This window comes from Gopherus flavomarginatus, chromosome 22 (assembly GCF_025201925.1).
Source record: "Gopherus flavomarginatus isolate rGopFla2 chromosome 22, rGopFla2.mat.asm, whole genome shotgun sequence".
Taxonomy (NCBI): domain Eukaryota; kingdom Metazoa; phylum Chordata; order Testudines; family Testudinidae; genus Gopherus; species Gopherus flavomarginatus.
In genome coordinates, this window is record NC_066638.1 from 6,630,106 (window position 1) to 6,649,199 (window position 19,094).

Here is a 19,094-nt window from a genome sequence, read left to right on the forward strand (position 1 = left end):
CCTTAAAAAGGGACTGTCCCAGCCAAAACGGGATGTATGGTCACCCTGGGTCTGACCCAGTATGGCCGTTCTTATCTTCTTAAAGACAGGCTCATCGCAGGGCTTCATACTACAATGTAAAAGCTCTTCCCTCATTCCCACACCACTTACAAATGGCAGCTATAAATAACAGGAAGTGCAGATAATACTCCATAGACCCTGTTCAACCTGCCCCTTTCAGGTGCTCGCAGGACCAAAAGAACAGCAGCTCTGCTCCATAAGAGCCCCAAACATGTGGCACAACTGAGATTCAGAACATCCAGGAACTTCAGACAGGAACAAGGCAAACTTCACACCCTGAATGAGACCGTAAAGGGAATCCTCTTCCCCAGGGCTCACTATGATTCCAGGTGCTATAAACTGCCCTGTGCCTATCATCTACAAAGGGGTCTGGTTTGAGAGTTGTAGATCCCGCACAGCGGGACACAGAAATGAGGTCTGACAAGTACTGGCAGAAACTGGTTGGGGGGTTTGTCACTGTGTGAGATGGTTTTGGGAACTGGGAAGTCTGGGTGGTCAGCCTCTCAGGTGGATTCAGTAGGGTTTGGCAGATGGAAAAGGAGTTTAGTTAGGGAGGGTATTAAAGGAATACAGGGTTTTTACAACTGGGGGGGGCTGGTTGGGAGCAGTTGTAAGAGTTTAGCAGTTCAGGGGAGATCTGTTTGGGATGTGTAAGGAAGCTTTTGCAGTAGGGGGATCCTAAACTTTTCTGTTAATGAACTTCCTACTTTTTTCTTCATGTTCTCAAGAGCCATAGAGGATAAAGGGGAAAAAAAATCAGACTGTAACCTAAACAGCTCTTTCTCCTCTTTCAGATCAGGAATGATGGGCGACTTGGAGTGAGTTCCCTGGTCCCAGGAGTTCGAAAGATTTCCTGAAAAGTCCATTTGACTTAACAATTCTTTCAGTTTGGTTCCTTCATTATTAAGAGGAAGCTCTGCTTTGACAGCATCCACACCAGTCAGTCGTGCTCCCTGTAATGTTACTGATTCTTCTGGACTTTGGACTTTCAAATAGCTTTTCATGCTATGTGACTTCTCATTTTCCCCCAATGCCTCAAGAGCTGGGATTTTTAGAGTGCTACTGAGTTCTTTAATACAATTTTCATCCAAATCATCACCAACACCAAACAATGTTTCACTTTGGACAGTTCTGCTTCCTTTATCATTATCATCATTGTCGACACGATTTATTTTAGGAATTTCAAAAGCCTCACCAGCCACAACAGCCCTTTTCTTAAATATTTCTTCTGGATTTATGTCTCTGTCAGGGCCTCCAGAGCCAAGTGAACCCGCTTCTGTGTTTGATGTTTCCATGTTTTCACTGTCCACATTCAGACAAAATTTTGACTGTTCACCATGAAACTTCTGGTGCTCCATCAGGATTAATGGACTGTTTGAGGTTCTCCTCCTCCTTTTCTTTTCTTTATTTTTTTTTTGGCTGTCAAGTGATGAATCCTTTGATAGACAAACAGTTCTCTTCAGTTTAACTCTCTTCAGGATGGAAGTACTTCTGGTTTCACCTCATTCCTCACATGGTCAGCACAGAAATGCTTTACAAAACTCCCGCAGAATAGACTTGTTCCCCACAGCACTTACTTACAGAGACAACTGTTGAAAAACAAAACAGAATCATGGTAACTTGTAAAAAAAAAATTATTATTCTCTGTGGACAACATAAGCACAATGGCCACATTCACAGTTAATAGCTGCCCCTATGTAACTTTTTCTGTCGAGTTCTCCAGTTCCTTAGCTTATCCCCTAGCCTCAGCCAGCTCAACATCTCCAACCACTTCTGCTAATTTCTCCCACATTGCCCCAGGTACTTGAAATCTCAGCCTTGTCTATATGACGACTTAGTATGCAGCAGCTTGCCACACACTAACTTTGTCGACCCTGCCACCGCGCACTAAAGGTCTGTAGCACATTTTAACACACTCAAGGCTCCTCAAGGCTCTCCTCCTTCACAACGAATGAAATTTTCTAACTTGAGTTCCACATTGGAGCTGTGGGATCCCCAAAGCCCTGAAGATCAGACTACTTGTGTAGATGCCTCAATGTGGAGTTAGATGTTTAACATTAGGCACGTAACTTTGAAAATTTGGCTCTGGTCCTCCAGTACAAAATTGCTCTCCTGCCCTCTTTTCCCACATAATTCTTTCACCTTATTCTTCCAAATTATTCTATGAAAGAGAGAACAAGATGTCTATTTTTCCTAAAGTGCCCCACACACCCATGCGGCTTCGCACAACCTTGTACACTCATACACACCAGCACTCACTGAGGCACGCCCATACGTGCTTCTGAGCCTGTGCACGTTCATCTTGTGTGTCTGCAGATGCACGCTCAATTTCATCGACCCATGTGCACCCCACACCCAGGTAAGGCTGCACTTGTTCATGCACACACCACACAACGGCATTCACGTGCCACACACACTCATGCCCCCCCCCACGTGCCCCCAGCACAACAGTGGTGCAATAACCGTAGCACCAGCATCCCTCCCTTGGGCACTAACAGGGCCTCAGCCCCACACCCTGGGGGAGCCCGGCACCGGGGGGAGGGGCACGGGGACCCCACGCAGGGTCTCGTAGCCCCGCGGGCTCCCGGCGCCCCGCCCACTTCTCCCTTCCCCCACTCACTGGCGGCGCCTCGCGCTCACACTCCAGCGGTTCCTTCCAGCCCTTTCCCCGCACGCACCACGTGACAGGGCGCGAGCGCCCAAGCGGCCGTTGGGCGGAAGGAGATCACGTGGCTGAGGCGAGGCCCGCGCCGACTCTGAGGTCACACCTGGGGCACGTGACCCGACGGGCCGCGCCCGCTGCGCGTGAGCCGGGAAGGCGGGGCGTTCTTGGAGCGCGGGGGCCGGGGGAAGGTTACGGCGAGGGTATCGGGGGGGGGCTGGTTGGGGGGGTCCTGGGGGTTATAGCTGAGGGGTTAGTTAGAGGGGTCCTGGGGGGTTATAGCTGGGGGGCTGGTTGGGGGGGTCCTGGGGGTTATAGCTGGGGGGGCTGGTTGGAGGGGTCCTGGGGGGTTATAGCTGAGGGGTTAGTTAGAGGGGTCCTGGGGGGTTATAGCTGGGGGGGCTGGTTGGGGGGGTCCTGGGGGTTATAGCTGGGGGGGCTGGTTGGAGGGGTCCTGGGGGTTATAGCTGAGGGGTTAGTTAGAGGGGTCCTGGGGGGTTATAGCTGGGGGGCTAGTTGGGGGGTTATGGGAGGGTTATAGCTGGGGGGCTGGTTGGAGGGGTCCTGGGGGGTTATAGCTGAGGGGTTAGTTAGAGAGGTCCGGGGGGGGTTATAGCTGGGGGGGCTGGTTGGAGAGGTAGTGGGGGGTTATAGATGGGGGGGGCTAGTTGGGGGGTTATGGGAGGGTTATAGCTGGGGGGGCTGGTTGGAGGGGTCCTGGGGGTTATAGCTGAGGGGTTAGTTAGAGGGGTCCTGGGAGGGTTATAGCTGGGGGGCTGGTTGGAAGGGTAGTGGGGGGTTATAGCTGGAGGGGCTGGTTGGAGGGATGGTGAGGGGTTATAGCTGGGGGGGGCTAGTTGGGGGGTTATGGGAGGGTTATAGCTGGGGGGGCTGGTTGGAGGGGTCCTGGGGGGTTATAGCTTAGGGGCTGGTTGGACGGTTTCAGGGGGTTATAACTGGGGGGCTGGTTGGGGAGTTTATGGGGTTATAGCTGGTCAGGCAGCTTCAGGAGGTTATAACTGGGGCTGGTTGGGGGGTTTGGAGGGCTTATAGTTTGGGGGCTGGTTGGGGAGTTTCAGGGGGTTATTGTTGGGAAGGCTGGTTGGGGGTTTCAGGGGGTTATAGCTGTGGGGCTGTTGGGCAGTTTCAGGGGGCTGTAGCTGGGGGGCTGGTTGGAGGGGTCATGGGTTAAAGCTAGGGGGCTGGTTGGGAGTTTCAGGGGGTTATGGCTGGGGCTGGTTGGGGGTTTTGAGGGGGTTATAGCTGGGGGGCTGGTTGAGTTTGGGGGCTTATAACTGGGGGGTTGGGTTCAGGGGGGTTATAGCTGGGGGCTGGTTGCATGAGTTCTGCGGTTAGCTTGGAGGGGGCTGGTGGGGGTTGCCTTGGCACTGGTAGCTGGGATGGGTGTGACTAGAAGTTGAGGCCTGGTAGGGAGGCACTTAAGGGTTGTAGCTGGGAGACAAGGTTAATTGGGAGTGGGGGCTGTGGGTTGTCCACGAGGGAGTAGAATTTTGTTAGCAGGGAGGTGACATTGCCAAGATTACCCACTCGGTCGTTCCCTCCCATTACCTGGAGTAAATCCCAACAACCCTGATGATGATCCACCTACCGCTGTGGTGGGCCTGGCACACCACCTGCCCATTGAGTGGCCTATTGACGCACCCAGTGGTATCTGTGGTACCCCAAATGCTAAATCTCAGAGCAGTATGCGCACGTGTGGGGTATGCAGCAATTCAGCCTCCATTTACACTCAAGCTGTGTGTGCAGGTGGCATACCAGGCCCAGCACAGATGCAGCAGGGACTGAGCATCACACAGGGCAGGGAGAGCTGGTTATCCAGATGGTCATTCAAATGTACTAAGCACAGGAGAGAACCCCAGCTTGGACACACGGGTAAAGTGGGGGCTAGTCTACACTGGCCACATTAAAGCACTGCCATGGCAGCACTTTAACGTGGCTTGTGTAGTTGCAGCAGAGCTCTGGGAGGGAGCTCTCCCAGCGCTCTGGAAAAACCACCTTCACAAGAGACGTAGCTACCAGCGCTGGGAGCATGGGCTACACTGGCTCTTTACAGCACTGAAACTTGCTGTGCTTGGGGAGTGTTTTTTCACATCCCGAGCGAGTAAGTTGCAGCACTGTAAAGGGCTAGTGTAGACGAGCCCTGGGTCGCCAGGTCAGATCACCATACAGGCGAGGTGGGTCACCAGGCATAGAGTTTGGCCTTGTCCGTGGAAGCCTTTCGAGTCCATATAAACTGAATTGCTCTGCAAAGCCAGCCAGCACTGAACAACTGACGCAATTGCAAACACCATCAAACACTTCAATTAAACTGCTGGGTGGGGATGGATGTGACTAGAGCCATAAACCCTGCAGTGACACATTGTGCTAGCAATACTTGTCGCTCTGGCAAGAAATGTTCCCTCTAGGTCATGGGCGAGGCATGTTGCCAAGATAAAGGGAAGCTTGCACTGCCGCTGCCCAGGTAGAGGACTCCACTTTTGGAGACTGGCGATCACTGTTGCACAGCACAGAATTTATAAGTTAAAAGAAAAATCCATGTATTCTGACCAGTGTTCTCCGAGTAGCTGCTGTCCCACTGGTTCAGAAAGCTTTTATTAGTTGTGTGGGGTGTATTATGATTATTATAGTAGCATCTGCATGCCCCAGTGTGCTAGAGGTTATACAGACTCATAGTAAAAGATGGTCCCTGCTCCACAAAGCTTAGTCATTCTACACAAGATAGATGAAGGGCTGAGGGGAAACAGAGGCACAGAGAGGGAAAGTGACTTGTCCAAGGTCACACAGTAGCTCAGAGCTGGGAATAGACCCCACCTCTCCAGTTGTCACAAATTGCTAGCACATAGTCCCAAACTTCAAGGAGGGTAGGCTGTCAAACTGACAGTGGAACGAATTAGTTTTTTAGTTATGTTTTGTGGCCCAGGGCTACGAAGAAAGCCAAGTTAAATTATCCTTCATCCACAGCACACATCCCATTGATGGGAGCAGAAAATTTGCAGAAAGATACAGCAGCATAAGAGTCACCACCCTCCTGAGATGACAGAGGCAGCTCACATTTCTCCTCACCGGGGAGGGTGGGGTTGTTTCAGTCTCTGTAAGATGAGGCAACATTGGGATGATTTCTTCCCCACTGTAAAGGCTATCATTTTTTTCTGTGTGAAAGTTTGCATTTTGTAGGTTTTTTCAGAGGCCAGGCCTAACCTGTGGAACTTGTTACTGCAAGATCTGAAAAACCACCACTAACTGCCCCATTTTCTAGTCCAAATGTAAAGCATGCCTCTTCCACTTTGCCTTCCTCAACAATAACCCATAAACATCAGCTATTAAGGGCTTGTCTATATATGGAGTTATTCAGGAACAGCTCTTAACGTTTTCCCTACCTTTTTCGGAAATATCTTTCATGTTTAGACAAGACCTAATAAAAATAAAACAAACAAACAAACAAACAAAACCTGTGTAATTTCAACCTTGGAGGACAAAGAGAGAAACCACACTGAACAAAAGATGTTAGTCACTGTGTTCCTTTTAAACCATGGAAGGCTCTTGGAGACCATGGGATGAAAGCAGGTTAAGAACCTAGAATTGGACAAGAACTTAGAACAGAAAATCTAGATTGGTCATGTGTGTCTGCTAAGCACAGCAAGTAGGCTAGATGTTTGACACACCTGACTTGGAGTAGGAGCCATTGGCTGATATTCTGAGAACCAGCACTATTATCCCATTATTATCTTATATTTTGTAAGCAGTTAGTTTCTTTACCTGCCTCCGTATATTTGTAAAATAAAGATCTGTCCAATGCTATTTTACACTCCCTACTGTTAGAGGAGAAGGGTCTGCTGATGAAGGCATAGAACTTGGAGAGCTAGGTTGATTCTCAGCCCTTATTGTTTGTATCATGGCACTACCTGGGGGCCTCAGTCAGAGATCAGACCCCATTGTTAGGCATGGGACACATCTAACAAACAGACAGTCCTTGCCCCAAAGAGTTGACAGTCTAAGTCTGGGACCTACCACAGACATCCTGATTTGGGCTAGTCATTTCATTTCACTGCACCACAATTCACATCTATAAAATGGGAGCATTAATCCTTGCTTGCCTCCAGGGGTGATGTGAGGATTAAATCACTAATCCTCACAAAGTTCTGTCACTGGAATATGAGAGGGGTAGCTCAGTGGTTTCAGGATTGGCCTGCTGTACCTAGGGTTGTGACCTCAATGCTTGAGGGGGGCATTTAGGGATCTGGGGCAAAAATCTGTCTGGGGATTGGTCCCGCTTTAAGCAGGGGGTGGACTGGATGACGTCCTGAGGTCCCTTCCAACACTAATAATCTATGAATATAATTGCAAAGTACTATCACTGTATGTAAGAAAATAACATACTGTATAACCAAGGGCACATAAATCTTGCTATGCTGTACTTGCAGCATACCTGGAGTGCAAGGGCTGCATGTAATTTATCATTTTAGCTAAAAAAATCAGTGTTCTTGTTTAATAAGTGTGTGCTCTGAATCCTTCTTGGCTAAGGAATAGAAATTGCTTCTTGTCTGAATTCTGTTAAGGCAGATCACCCCAAATCTATCTAAAATTCCCTCTTTGTATCCCATCAAATGCAAACTAACCATTAAATAAATCCCACCAGGGTTTTAGTATAATTTTCATTTTCTTGCTGTAGAGGTACCGTGAATTCCACATACGCCAAGAGAAAATCCCTCTCCTGTTAGCATTGCTGTGCTGTCTTCCTTTGTTTTCCACTTTCAACTACACAGCAAACATGAGGGAGACCTGAGTTTATAATGCAAGTTTTATGAAATGTGACAATACTATGGTGATAACGATGCGATCGATAGAGAGAGAGATTATACGAGGATAGATAGATCAAAGTTCCAGAGAATTCTAAGTAAATGAGTGCACCTGTTCATCCATGCTTAGGAAATCAATTAATTTTATAAGTCGGCAAATATATTTCTTCCAGTCCTTGTGGGAGGACTTCACGGGGTACAGATCAAAGCTACTCCAGTTCTTCCTGCCTATCGATTCAATATTGGTTTTCTGGTAGCTGAGAAATTGCTTATATCCATTATGGAGCCATCGCTTGCTGCATTAGGCTCTGCAGATTTTTCAGTCAGGAGGCCTTGGCTGACTAGAAAAGCAATTACTCTGTATTATTGCAGTTTCAGTACAGGTCTTATACATTGAGAGGTTACATTTGGACTTGTCCTCCAAAATTGTTACCTGGAAGAATGTCAGGACGGCACTGGATGTCAGGAAGTGGGCCCGCAAGAGACCTTGTGCAAAGCACTCAAACCAAATGGAATGAAGCGGAGTCACAGGGGACACATGTGGTTTTCCCTCTTTTTGATATTAAACATGTGTCATTTGAGAACACGTTCTGACATGCCCTATTATTTACACAGCACTGTAAGATACACTGCACTTTACAGAATGCTTAGAAAGACAAGGTCCCTGGTCCATGGAGCTTCCAGTCTAACTCAGACAATTAAAATATATGGGACAATATGTTGTGAGGCATCATTGGCAAGGAAGAGATCAATGTAAGAATGCTTTGTAATGTCCCCAGGGTCATCTTCTCTAGGTTCCTGACCGACCAGGACTTTGGAACAGCTATTGAAGAGACCATTCCAGAGAGGTCTCATTACAATTTTACACAAAGCGCAATTCATGCTTGGGACAGGACTTTGGGAGGTTAGTCTGTGCTGTGTGGAGACTCATGCAGTGCAAAAGTGATCAGCAAAGCTCAAGGTCCTTGTACCTTGAAGGTCCTGTACCTTGATTGAAGGAGCTCCCCAAAAGTCTTGGATTTAACAGGCTCCACAGAAGAAGTGGAACTAAAGGAGGAAAGTGGAAAGGTGGCATGAATAAAGTTCAAAGGCAAGCATGGAAGGAGGAGACAATAGGAGTGATTGGGCGAGAGGATAGGATGAATGAGTGCAGAGATGTAGGCTGGCTCTGAGATGTGTGGGATCTTAAAGGTTAGGAGCTCATGTACTTTCCTTTCAAATATATCCAGCCTGCTGGGCAGGGTTACAACAGAGGAAGCAGGGATGGGGACAGCAGAAAACCGGGGCATGTCACACAGTCTAATCATGCTGAATTCAGCCAGGTCCCCATGCTTGATACCTACATGCAATTACTTTTAAAGGAAGAACAAACCCACTGTGCACTCAGGCAGCTCTGAGAGCTGTTTGCGAATCAATGTGTGTCTGCTGCTAAAAGAGCCAAAGCAGGGTGAGGGGAGGAGGGGAAGGAGGTGATGGATGGAGTCAGGGTTGAAATCGGTTTGAGCAGTTCCTGGTGCATTGATCCAGTCAGGCAAGTGGCAGACACACAGGCCAAAAAAGGAAGAAAAGAAAACAAGCCTGCTGTTTGTTGTATGGCTAAGAGGCATTTCCTCCACACAGCACTAACCACTTTCCATAATTGATTCACTGCTGGGTCCACGGTGCAAATGCACCTAGAATATTTTTTATGCCCAGAACAAGGAGTTGATTCTAACTGATCTGGAAGCTCAGATGTACAGTTAGTCCCCCTACAGACCTAATGATGTCATTCCAGAGTGATTGGGACCCTAGGGACTGCCACTCAACCTGCTGGGGTATTATTCAGGTTCTGAGTGACTGGGAAGAGGAGGAATCAGGCGCTGTGAGAGCAGATTGGGCTATCTCAGTGCCTTGCTGAATCAGCGTAGGACTGCTAGATGGCAGGAAGGACCAAGCAGCAGCTTGGGCTCCTTGTGAGGAAGCCCAGACCCATTTGCATGGATGAGATTGTTTCTTTTCTCCCTACTGGCAAAATAGATGCTAATTCTGTCCTCGGATTGGAGGCTGGGACAAAGGCTCAGCTCTCATTCCTTGCCCGGCAAGAAGAGCTGGGGCTGGAGCTTCTGCAAGGCAACTGTAGAGAGGTTCTGGGGGCTGTTCTGGTGTGATCCGTGGACAGTCAGAGACCAAGATCAGCGGTTCATGGAGTTTTTGTGGCAACACTCATTCACCTAACCACACCTCCCAGAGAAGCTGGCTTGGTGAGGTGCTTGAAGATGACTTTTATGGGGTGCACTGGGCCTCTTGGATCAGGACCACAGCCCCAGACTGATGCAAACACCTTGCTCTCAAGGTGGGATCAGAATAGAGGGATGTGAACAAGCCCAGATGCTAGATCCAAATTCAGCAGCTTGGTGTTCTAGGATCAAAAATTCATTGTTTGTTACTCATTTCTAAAAGCATTCCTCCCTTCCCCCAGCAGCCTCTCCACTCCTTCCCAGTGTGTCAGCTCTCACAATATGTGATCTTTTTCTTAAAGCCACAGCAGGCAGAATTAAGAGTTTTGCATGAAAATCCCAGCTGTTATTTAGAGAAAAGTACAATTCTAGCCCTCATGGCTGTAGAGTAGAGCTTGAAAACATGACACGTATGTGACCCTATGGTCCCAGAACGCAAATAAAAAGAACTCAAAATGGTCTTTTTTAATCAAATTCATTTTGATGCAAATCTCATGATTTTGGAATGCATGGGTTTGACAACAGTGCCTTCTTCCATCTTAATTTGAGTTGATCTGAATTCCCCTCAAAAGGGTGCTTTGGATCGTTCCCTGATTCATATCATCAGCAAGATTCATAAAATAAAATTCTGTAGGGTGACCAGACAGCAAGTGTGAAAAATTGGGACAGAGGATGGAGGGTAATAGGAGCCTATATAAGAAAAAGACCCACAAATCGGGACTGTCCGTATAAAATCAGGGCATCTGGTCACCGTAAAATGCTATGAGATTAAAAATTAAATCACTCTTGTTGGGATTTTTCCTTCCACAGACAAGAGGGTCTGCCCAGCTTCCAAATGGTATTTTTGGGGAGCCGTGCAGAGAGTTTGAATTCACTGCCAGCAAGCAAACGAGAGATGCAAAGATCATTTAAGAAGCAAAGGCCTGTTCCCCTTCTAGGCTTTCAGAGGTCGTTGATAGTTATGTGATTTTGAACAATAAATAAAAAAAATCCTCCTTCCAGATGCCTTTTCTCCTTTTGAACCTTGCAGCAGCATGGCTTTGACGTTGTGCAGGCAGTGCTAGGCAGGGATATCACATGCAGTCACATTACGCTCATCTGCTCTTTTAAGACTGGGTAATGGCAGCTTTGTCCTTTAGTAAATGAAAGAGTGGCTGGTTTGTTGCAGACCCAGCTTGATCTTGAAAATCATCACAGTGAAAAAATGTCACCTGCTGATTTGATCTGGGGCATGTGGCATTTCTGAGCAGCTGCTCTCTTGCAATCAGCCATTGTTATCAAACAGGTGGAATAAAGGGAGTAGATACAAATAATAAATACCGAAGGGTTGGTGAGGGAAATAAGTTAGAGCCCTCATCTTTCAGCTGCACAGGACTGGCTTACGCTGCTGCTGCATTTACGAGTCAAAATAGCTTTAGTTGATTCACCCTGGTCCCTAATTGCTATTTGCACACATCAGAGGAAACCTTGTGCCATCTGGCAAAATAGGACACAGTTGAAAGTCTCTATTCAGAAGAGAACCAGGACTAGGAAAAACAAAGGATGCTGCAGGTCAGGTGTGCGCTGCATCGGCAGAGCTGTGTAGGTGTCTAGGACAGGAGTTCATTGTAGGTCTGGATTTCCTTTGATTACTGATAGGGTGTGAGGGCTCAGGATTGGATGTTGGCTGGCAGTTTTAGAACAGCTGGGCCTGGGGGACTGGAATATATTGAGGTGCGCTCACATAGCCGTATGCTCGACTCCACAGCTCTTGATTTGAGACAGTTCAATCATCCTCTAGCTTTTGTGAGAACTAAAATTCATTTAAAACAAGTTCCAAGCAAAGGCATGAGGTTTGATAATTTTGCTGGGCCTTAGGGAACCCAATTTAATTCCGGTCTGAGGGCCCGAAATGAACGAGGTTTGTCGCAGTTCAACACCAAGCAGACAGGAAATCCATAAGAAAAATTGTGTTTGCAGAAATCAGGGCTACACCTTGAATACTGGTATTACCTAGTAACCAGGAAGCAACCTCAGGTTATCAGTGACTTGAGTCTGGATTGTGAAAGCATCCATGTGCTAGAGAGATCAATGCTTATTGCTCCTGGTCCCAGTTAGTACAATCGTGAAGGCTGTAGCCTCCCCCACAGGGGTGATCCTAAAGGAATCTTATCTAAATACAGTGGCATTTACAGACCTGGCAGCAATCCACAGCTTCCCCGTAGGGTTTAAATTTACTGTCATTAAGGGCAGTCACAAATGTCAAATGCAAGGCATCCTGTAATGGATTTAACACACGCTGGAGGGGAGTTCACTGAAATGCAGGGTATTCATCTTGCTTAAATAATTATGCTTGCAGGAAGACTACCATTACCAAGAGCCAGTCTGTTCTAACATATGTCACCTTCCTCCTCACCCTTCTCCCATTTAAAATTTCTGGCCAGTGTCATACAAGGAAAGCAAGTCTGGCTTGTTATTCAAGATTCAAAAAATAGCTACAGCAGGTTGGGATGGAGTCCACATGGTAATCAAAACAAGTCTTTGTAGTCAGCGCTGAGTTCTTGCTGTCCCAATTACATTTGTGGAGCCTACCTCATGCTGTACTGAGCTGTGCAGCAGAGAGAAAGTTCTTTGTGCATTATTGGCAGCATAGAGTGAGAACAGTTTCCTTGACATTTTTCTTAATGGGATCTTCCCTCCCCTGCACCCCAAATGGCTTTAGGTTTGGGCTTGACTTTGAATCCCACAGTATGTTTGTAAAGGAGGCCAGGATTATTATTATTCTTACACCAGAAGTGGGGCTTTACAGGCATATGAGAAGCTTTACAGGCATATGAGAAGAGGTCCCTGCCCTGGGGTAATGGCAGAGGAGGGAGATGGTGCAGCTAAAAGCAAGTGACTGCACATTGATCATTAGCACATTTCGTTAGTGGCATGATTTGCTGCTGTGTTTTTCTGGATTTCTTTATAGTAGGGGCAGCTAAGTTCTGCCATCATTTGTTTTCATATTAGCACTTTAAGGGGTGGCCTAGAGATTTCACAGCTCCTGGAAGAAACACTTTTCTGAGGATGGCAGTGCAGTTGTGGCATTACAGCAAGTTCTCAGCTGACTTTTATTTTCATCTTCTCCACCAGCATCAATATCTAAGAACAGCCACATTGGGTCAGAGCAAAGGTCTGCCTAGTCCAGTATCCTGGCTGCTGACAGTGGCCAATACCAGGAGCCCCAGAGGGAATGAACAGAACAGGGAATCCAAGTGATTCATCCCTTGTCTCCCATTCCCAGCTTCTGGCAAACAGATGCTAGGGCCACCATCCCTAGTCCTCCATAGAACTGGATCTGTCTGTGAATTTAATCTCATCTATCGCTCTGATTTGCCAGGCAATAGAGCTCTCTCCATCAGTCTGTCCTTTATGAGAGTGGATAGATTAAAGTTGGCTGGAAGTTTTCCCAGCAAAACAGTTTTGTCAGAAAATGCTAATTCGTGGGGATCAAAATGTTCTGTGGGAACTTGCTGACTCCATTGAAACTTTTGATGTTTAGACTGCGTGCCTGATTTCCTGCAAGCCTGCCTAGCTCCTGGGGCTCCCCAGCTCCCTGGACTGCCCAGCTCCCTGGGCTATTTGGCTTTCCGGTCAGCAGGCTCCCCAGCTGGCTGGTTCCCTTGGCTGCCTGCTTGGTGGGCTCCCCAGCTGCCCATGTAGTGGGCTGCTGGGCTCTTCCACAGCTCACGTGGAAGGCTGTCAGGACTCCCAAGGCCCTGGGCTGTGTGACTTCCAGGCAGTGGGCTTCCCAGCTGACTGGTTCCCTGGACTGCCCACCTGGTAGGCAGGTCAGCTCTCCAGCTCCCCAAGATACATAGGGAGCCAGGCAGACAGCTCGCTAGGCAGCTCCCTGACAGAAGTTATTCTGGGAAGATGCAATCTTTTAATTTGTGTTTGTACAGTGCCTAACATGCTTGGGGCCCTAATTTGGGTTGAGACCTCCAGGTGCTATTGTAATGCAAATAATAACAACCACCCTATCAAATACACATTTTACTCAGGATCTGTAGATGAAAAAGTTTTTTTTTTTTTTTTGTAAAGTAATTTACAGTTATCCAGAACTCTGATTCTGGAAACTGGATTTTTTTTTTTGTTTGTTCAATAGCTTTGAGCAGTGCTATAAAGAATCAGCCAAAATCCATCAGCACCAAGATTCTCAACAGATACGCTTTGATGGGACTAATCAGACATCTTTCCTACATAGAATCATAGGACTGGAGAGAACCTCAAGAGGTCATCTAGTCCAATCCTCTGCACTCATGGTAGGACTAAGTATTATCTAGATCATCCTTAACAAGTGTTTGTCTAAGCTGCTCTTAAAAATCTCCAATGATGGAGATTCCACAACCTCCCTAGGCAATTTATTCTAGTGATTAACCACCCTGACACTTAGGAAGTTTTTCCTAATGTCCAACCTAAACCTCCCTTCTACATGTAATGATAGAATTTTTGCTAGTCATATGGGAGAGAGCCAACATAGAAGATTATGCTTAAGACTCCTGCTTGCATCAGATAGGGCTTTGCTGGTGATAAAACTGGGCTGAGCCACCTGGATGAGATTAAGCATGAGAAGTTTTAATCTTTTGGCTAATATTTTAGTTAAGACTGGGCCTGAACTGAGCACAGAAATACCTGCAAGAAGAGGGTCATTGACATCTTACTGAAACACCTCTTATGAGAACCAGTTACCCAAAATCAGAGGTTTTCTATTTAAGCAGGTGACTGCATCCAGCCACGATCTCCAGGAAGGGCTGTTAAAAATGCCATTAACTGTCCAGAGCAGTAGCTTTTTGTTGTGTTCTAAACAATCTTACCCTGGTGGTTGTTTTATCAAGGATGTTGGCAGCAGCTGAGTGTGTCTTTACCCACTCAGATAAGAAAGTTTCAGGACACTTTCTGTTTTTAAAAGCAACCATAATATCGCCTAGAATCTCTCATTCATAGTATAAAATTTTTGGTAAATGTCAGGAGGAGGAATTGGTGATTTTCCAGCCCAAATCCCCATGTTTGGTTTGATTTTAGCAACAGGTCTTGTTTGCTAGCTGCATCATGAGATGGAAACACAAGTTCTGCTGCATTTTCCTTGGTGGTTTTCTCTCCCAATCCATTTGTCTGCAACAGTCATCACTGTTCCAAACAAACAAAGGGCCATATTCCACCCTCAGTGTCCTTGTCCACAGCTGGAGTTTTCTTCCTCTGAGCCATAATTCCCAATAGGTGCAGCCCCACAAATGGAAGCTGTAGTATAGACAAGGCTCCAGCAAGGTCCAGCATTTCAACTCTTGTGTCACCTAACCTGAAGCACCTACGTTTTATCTTTGCTATGACCGACACATTTACTTTTGGCAGACTAGACGATTGGACAATGCCAAAAAGTCATAACCAAAATGTTGCTTATGTCATTTAATTTTCTCTTGGCAGAATTTTAAATGTAGTTGGAAACACAGGTCCAGTAGACAGAGCAGGAAATGGGGAGGCAGGACTCCTGGGTTCCAATTCCCCACACACACACCCGTGAGTTGTGGGGGGACGTTGGCCAAGGCATATAATCACTGTGCCGCCATTTCCCCTTTTGTAAAATGGGGATAAGACTATTTACCTAGTCCACAGTGCTATCATGAAAACTGGAGGAGGGCTGGGAACAAAAGCTGCTATAGACACAGGTGCAAAACATTACTAATTACTTCTCTTTCAGGGCTGAAGCATAAAGGGGGAGGAAATAAATCCAGTTCTAGAGAAGACTATTCAGCTTTCACAAGCATGTCAAGGGATTCCTGAATGCCATCAGTTCCACACACACAGTCAAGCCAACTTAAAGAAATCAGCCAAGGAGGCCTTTAATTGAACTCATGCTGGTGTGACATAGAGTAGCTTTGCAGAATCCTGCATGGTGCTGAGTGCCCTCTTCCTTTATCAATTCAAGAGGGGAGGAGGGCATTCAGCACCATGCACCAATGGGCCCTACTGAATTAGAACTGGAGAGAAAAGAGCCTCAGACTCACATAATTTATGTCCTTAATACTCATCAAGGTGATGAGCAGCTGTCCGGGGAGCCCTTCACACTAACCCCATTAGCTTTCTGTGGCTAATTATCGCTCCCTAGGGGCATCTGGAGTAGGTAGCTAGAAACAACACATTTAGAAGATTCAAAATGGGATTTGAGGGGAAAGCAAGCAATTTATTGATGGCAGCAGAGTGCATAGCAGGCAGGATGGAAGGAAATAAAGGGCTTGAAAATGGAGATTAAGCAATTGATTACAGCTGGTCAAAAACATTCCAACAGAACAGTTTTCTGTTGGAAAATGCAGTTTTGTCAAAATTGAGCCACTTCTGAAAGAGTCAGGATAGGGGAAGACTAGGGCAAGGAACCTGGGGAGGAAGACCAGGACTAGGACCCAGTGGCAGGGGGAATTGGGACTCAAACAGCAACAAAAAGCCGGAGACTAGGCTAGCTGGGTGAAGAGACTGGCATAAGAAGCCTGAGTATAGACAAGAATATAGAGCCAGGGAAAGACACTACTGGGACAGGGAAAAAGAGGTCAAGCTGAGTGAAACAGACAGAAGTGTCTATGCCCACAAGAGAAGAACCCCCTTCAGAGCCTGGAACAGCCTCAAGATTCTTGAATCTGAGCATTCCTCTACTGTCAGCAAAGAGTAGCAGGTGTCATGCCCCTGCCAGCGCATGTACTGCTGTCAGTCACTCCATTAGCTCAAGCGGCAGAGGTCAGGAAGTGCTGATGAAGCTTGAGGTGTCAATCCGACACCCTTTTTTTAAAAAAAGCAAACTGAAAAAAAAGTCAAAGAAATTACAAACAAAAACCATTAATGTTGCAAAGTCAAGCACTCAGTTAGGAAACTGAAGAATTGTCTGTGTAATCTTAATTCAGCCCCCTTGTGTCTACAGCAATAGTATATAAAAGTGTTTTTCCAAGCAGACTTGGCGCTAATGATCTCAAGTAGCGTAGAGAAAAGTTGCATTCCAGTCCCCTAGATTAGTACTCCTAGACCAGTGGTTCTCAAACTTTTTTTTTTTTTTTTTTTTGCAGACCACTTGAAAATTGCTGAGGGTCTCGGCAGACCACTTTATCTTTCCAAATGTTGTGTGTACCATTAGCTAACTATTGTAAAGTGCTTTGGATAAAAGCACTATATTAAAAAATATAACTTTTTTGGTTCTATAAATAAAAGCACACAACTCATTTTAATCTCAGTAGTCGTGATGGATGGATTTCTAATGTGATGGATGAGCCCTCTCTGCCCTGCCGTGGCAGCCCCCGAGCTGGGGCTGGGAAGGAGGGGGGTCTGTCCCCCACCATGGCAGCCCCCGAGCTGGGGATGGGAATGAAAGACAACTCTCCCCAGCAGTCGCAGCCCTGGAGGTAGGGAAAGTTGCCTCTTTCTCTGGTCGCGGCAGCACTGCATGTCCCAAATTCCCCCCACCCCTTCTCACCGCACTGCCCCCTCCCACCTACCCTCTATTCGCCCCCAAGGCCACCATCTCACCTTGTGTGTGTGTGTGTCTTCTCCAGGGTCCAGGCCCCTAATTAGTGGAGCCACACTGTGCAGTTCCACTAATTAGGTGAGTGGCCTTTCATTGTGTGCAGCCGCCCAGGTGCGCATCTTAGAGGGAACTATCCGTGGACCACCTGAATGGAGCTCACAGACCACTGGTGGTCTACAAACCCGTTTGAGAACTTCTGTCCTAGACTACAAAATGCAGTGACCTCTGCAGTCACTCAGGTATCACTACTTCTTTGGAAGGGAATTGTGCCTAGTGTAAGGAGAGTGACTATAACAGAAATATTATGAGCTAGGAATTCTCACAACACTCCAAGCAGAAGCTTGGCAGGTCCAGGTAGTTGCTTTACAGACAGGGTGTGAGAGGACTGGTCTCTCCTTTTCTTCATTTTGGCGTTCACTCTGAGGCCATACCAGCAACAGGAAAAATTCATCCCAGGGAATGGAAATGGCGAGTAACATAGCTAGGGCGCAAACTTTTTACTAGCATGTCACAGCCCCAAGGATGAGACAACTAAGCCTAAATTCTGCCAGTGCAGATGCCTCTCTACAGTGGCAGCGATACTGATACTAGTGTACACGGGTGTGAAAAGAGCAGTATTAGATGTGAAGACCATGATTCAGGTAATAGATAGTGTGTACTATTCAACATAAATATTTTATGTGCAGCTGGCACCTCATTGCTGTTGACCAGAATGTGCAAACCAGCCCTATTTCTAGGGTCATGTACATTTTGACAGGTTTGACAAACAATCTTATGTTCAACATTTTACTCCAAATTCTGTAAGTAACAAATTAGCCAAGCTCTATATCTATGTATAAAATTCTTACTGAGATCAGTCTTGGGGTTGCATGTATTAATGGTAAGTCTAATATAAAATCCTTTGACTAAAAGCACTAGAAAGTGAGACTTTCATAAAATGGTGAAGTATTTGAAATCTGCTGCTTAATTAAGAATATTTACATTTGCAAACTGATCTTAAACTGCATACCATCCCCATTCCAAGTGCATTATCTTAAATGGTATAAATACTCAATGGTATAAATACTTAATCTCCAGCTAAAGAAAATATCCGTGTTTGTGTTTTCAGAAATAGTTGTGTAAATATCAGGAAACAGGTTAACTTATACTGCCACAAAGAGGAAATATATAGAGTTCATATAACTAATTTACAATTAAATCTATCTTTTTCTGCTGATTAAGCTTTGGTTAATGATGTGTTCCACTTTCATGCATGGTAACCAAAGGTAGAGTCCTTCAGACAAGTGACAGGATTTTGCATTAAAACTCATTATATAAAAGACATTTATCTACACAGGAAGAGGGGATGAACCTTCACACACACCGCTTCCAGTATTATCATGGCTAGAGTCATTTATTATCTGTTCTCCTCCGGGGATTGAAACCTTGCATTAATGTACTGGTGAGAAAAATCTGATAAAAATTAGAAATCTAATACTGATTTGAGAGTAATTATCTGCTTTGATGGCAACAAAGCAAAGCTGACTAGAATTTCTATCTGTGGAGCTTTGAAAATAGCACTCTTGTTACACAAGTAAATTATACATCTCTTCTATGGATCTCCACTGCAAATGAAATTAAACTGATTAGGACCCAAGGCTCTAGAAATTCCCCCATGTAGCCCCAAACAATGTTTTAATTCACACATTGCCAAGTGGCACATTGTCTAGTCTCGTCCAGGAGACAAGAAGAGATTTGCAACACATCTTACAGTACTTGGAAAGGCTGCACAGAGATTTCATGTTTTTTTTTTTTAAAAAAACAGGTGATTTAGG

At 46.1% G+C, this 19,094-nt stretch overlaps 1 protein-coding gene across 6 annotated transcripts in view; it reads right to left on the reverse strand.

Annotated features, from left to right (window-relative positions):
• SPOCD1 (SPOC domain containing 1) overlaps positions 1–2,779 on the reverse strand; it is a 33,638-nt gene extending 30,859 nt beyond the window's left edge. For 4 of the 6 annotated variants that reach the window (XM_050932397.1, XM_050932399.1, XM_050932398.1 and 1 more), the window contains exons 1-2: positions 2,681–2,779; positions 829–1,649 (exon numbers count right to left, since the gene is read on the reverse strand). In XM_050932397.1, the coding sequence (XP_050788354.1) occupies positions 829–1,418 (590 nt within the window). In that variant the 5' untranslated portion in view covers positions 1,419–1,649; positions 2,681–2,779. Of the gene's footprint in view, positions 1–150; positions 1,650–2,309; positions 2,490–2,680 lie in introns of those variants that run through there. The other 2 variants (XM_050932400.1, XM_050932395.1) reach the window with 2 other exon arrangements.
• Positions 2,780–19,094: the final 16,315 nt, after the last annotated feature.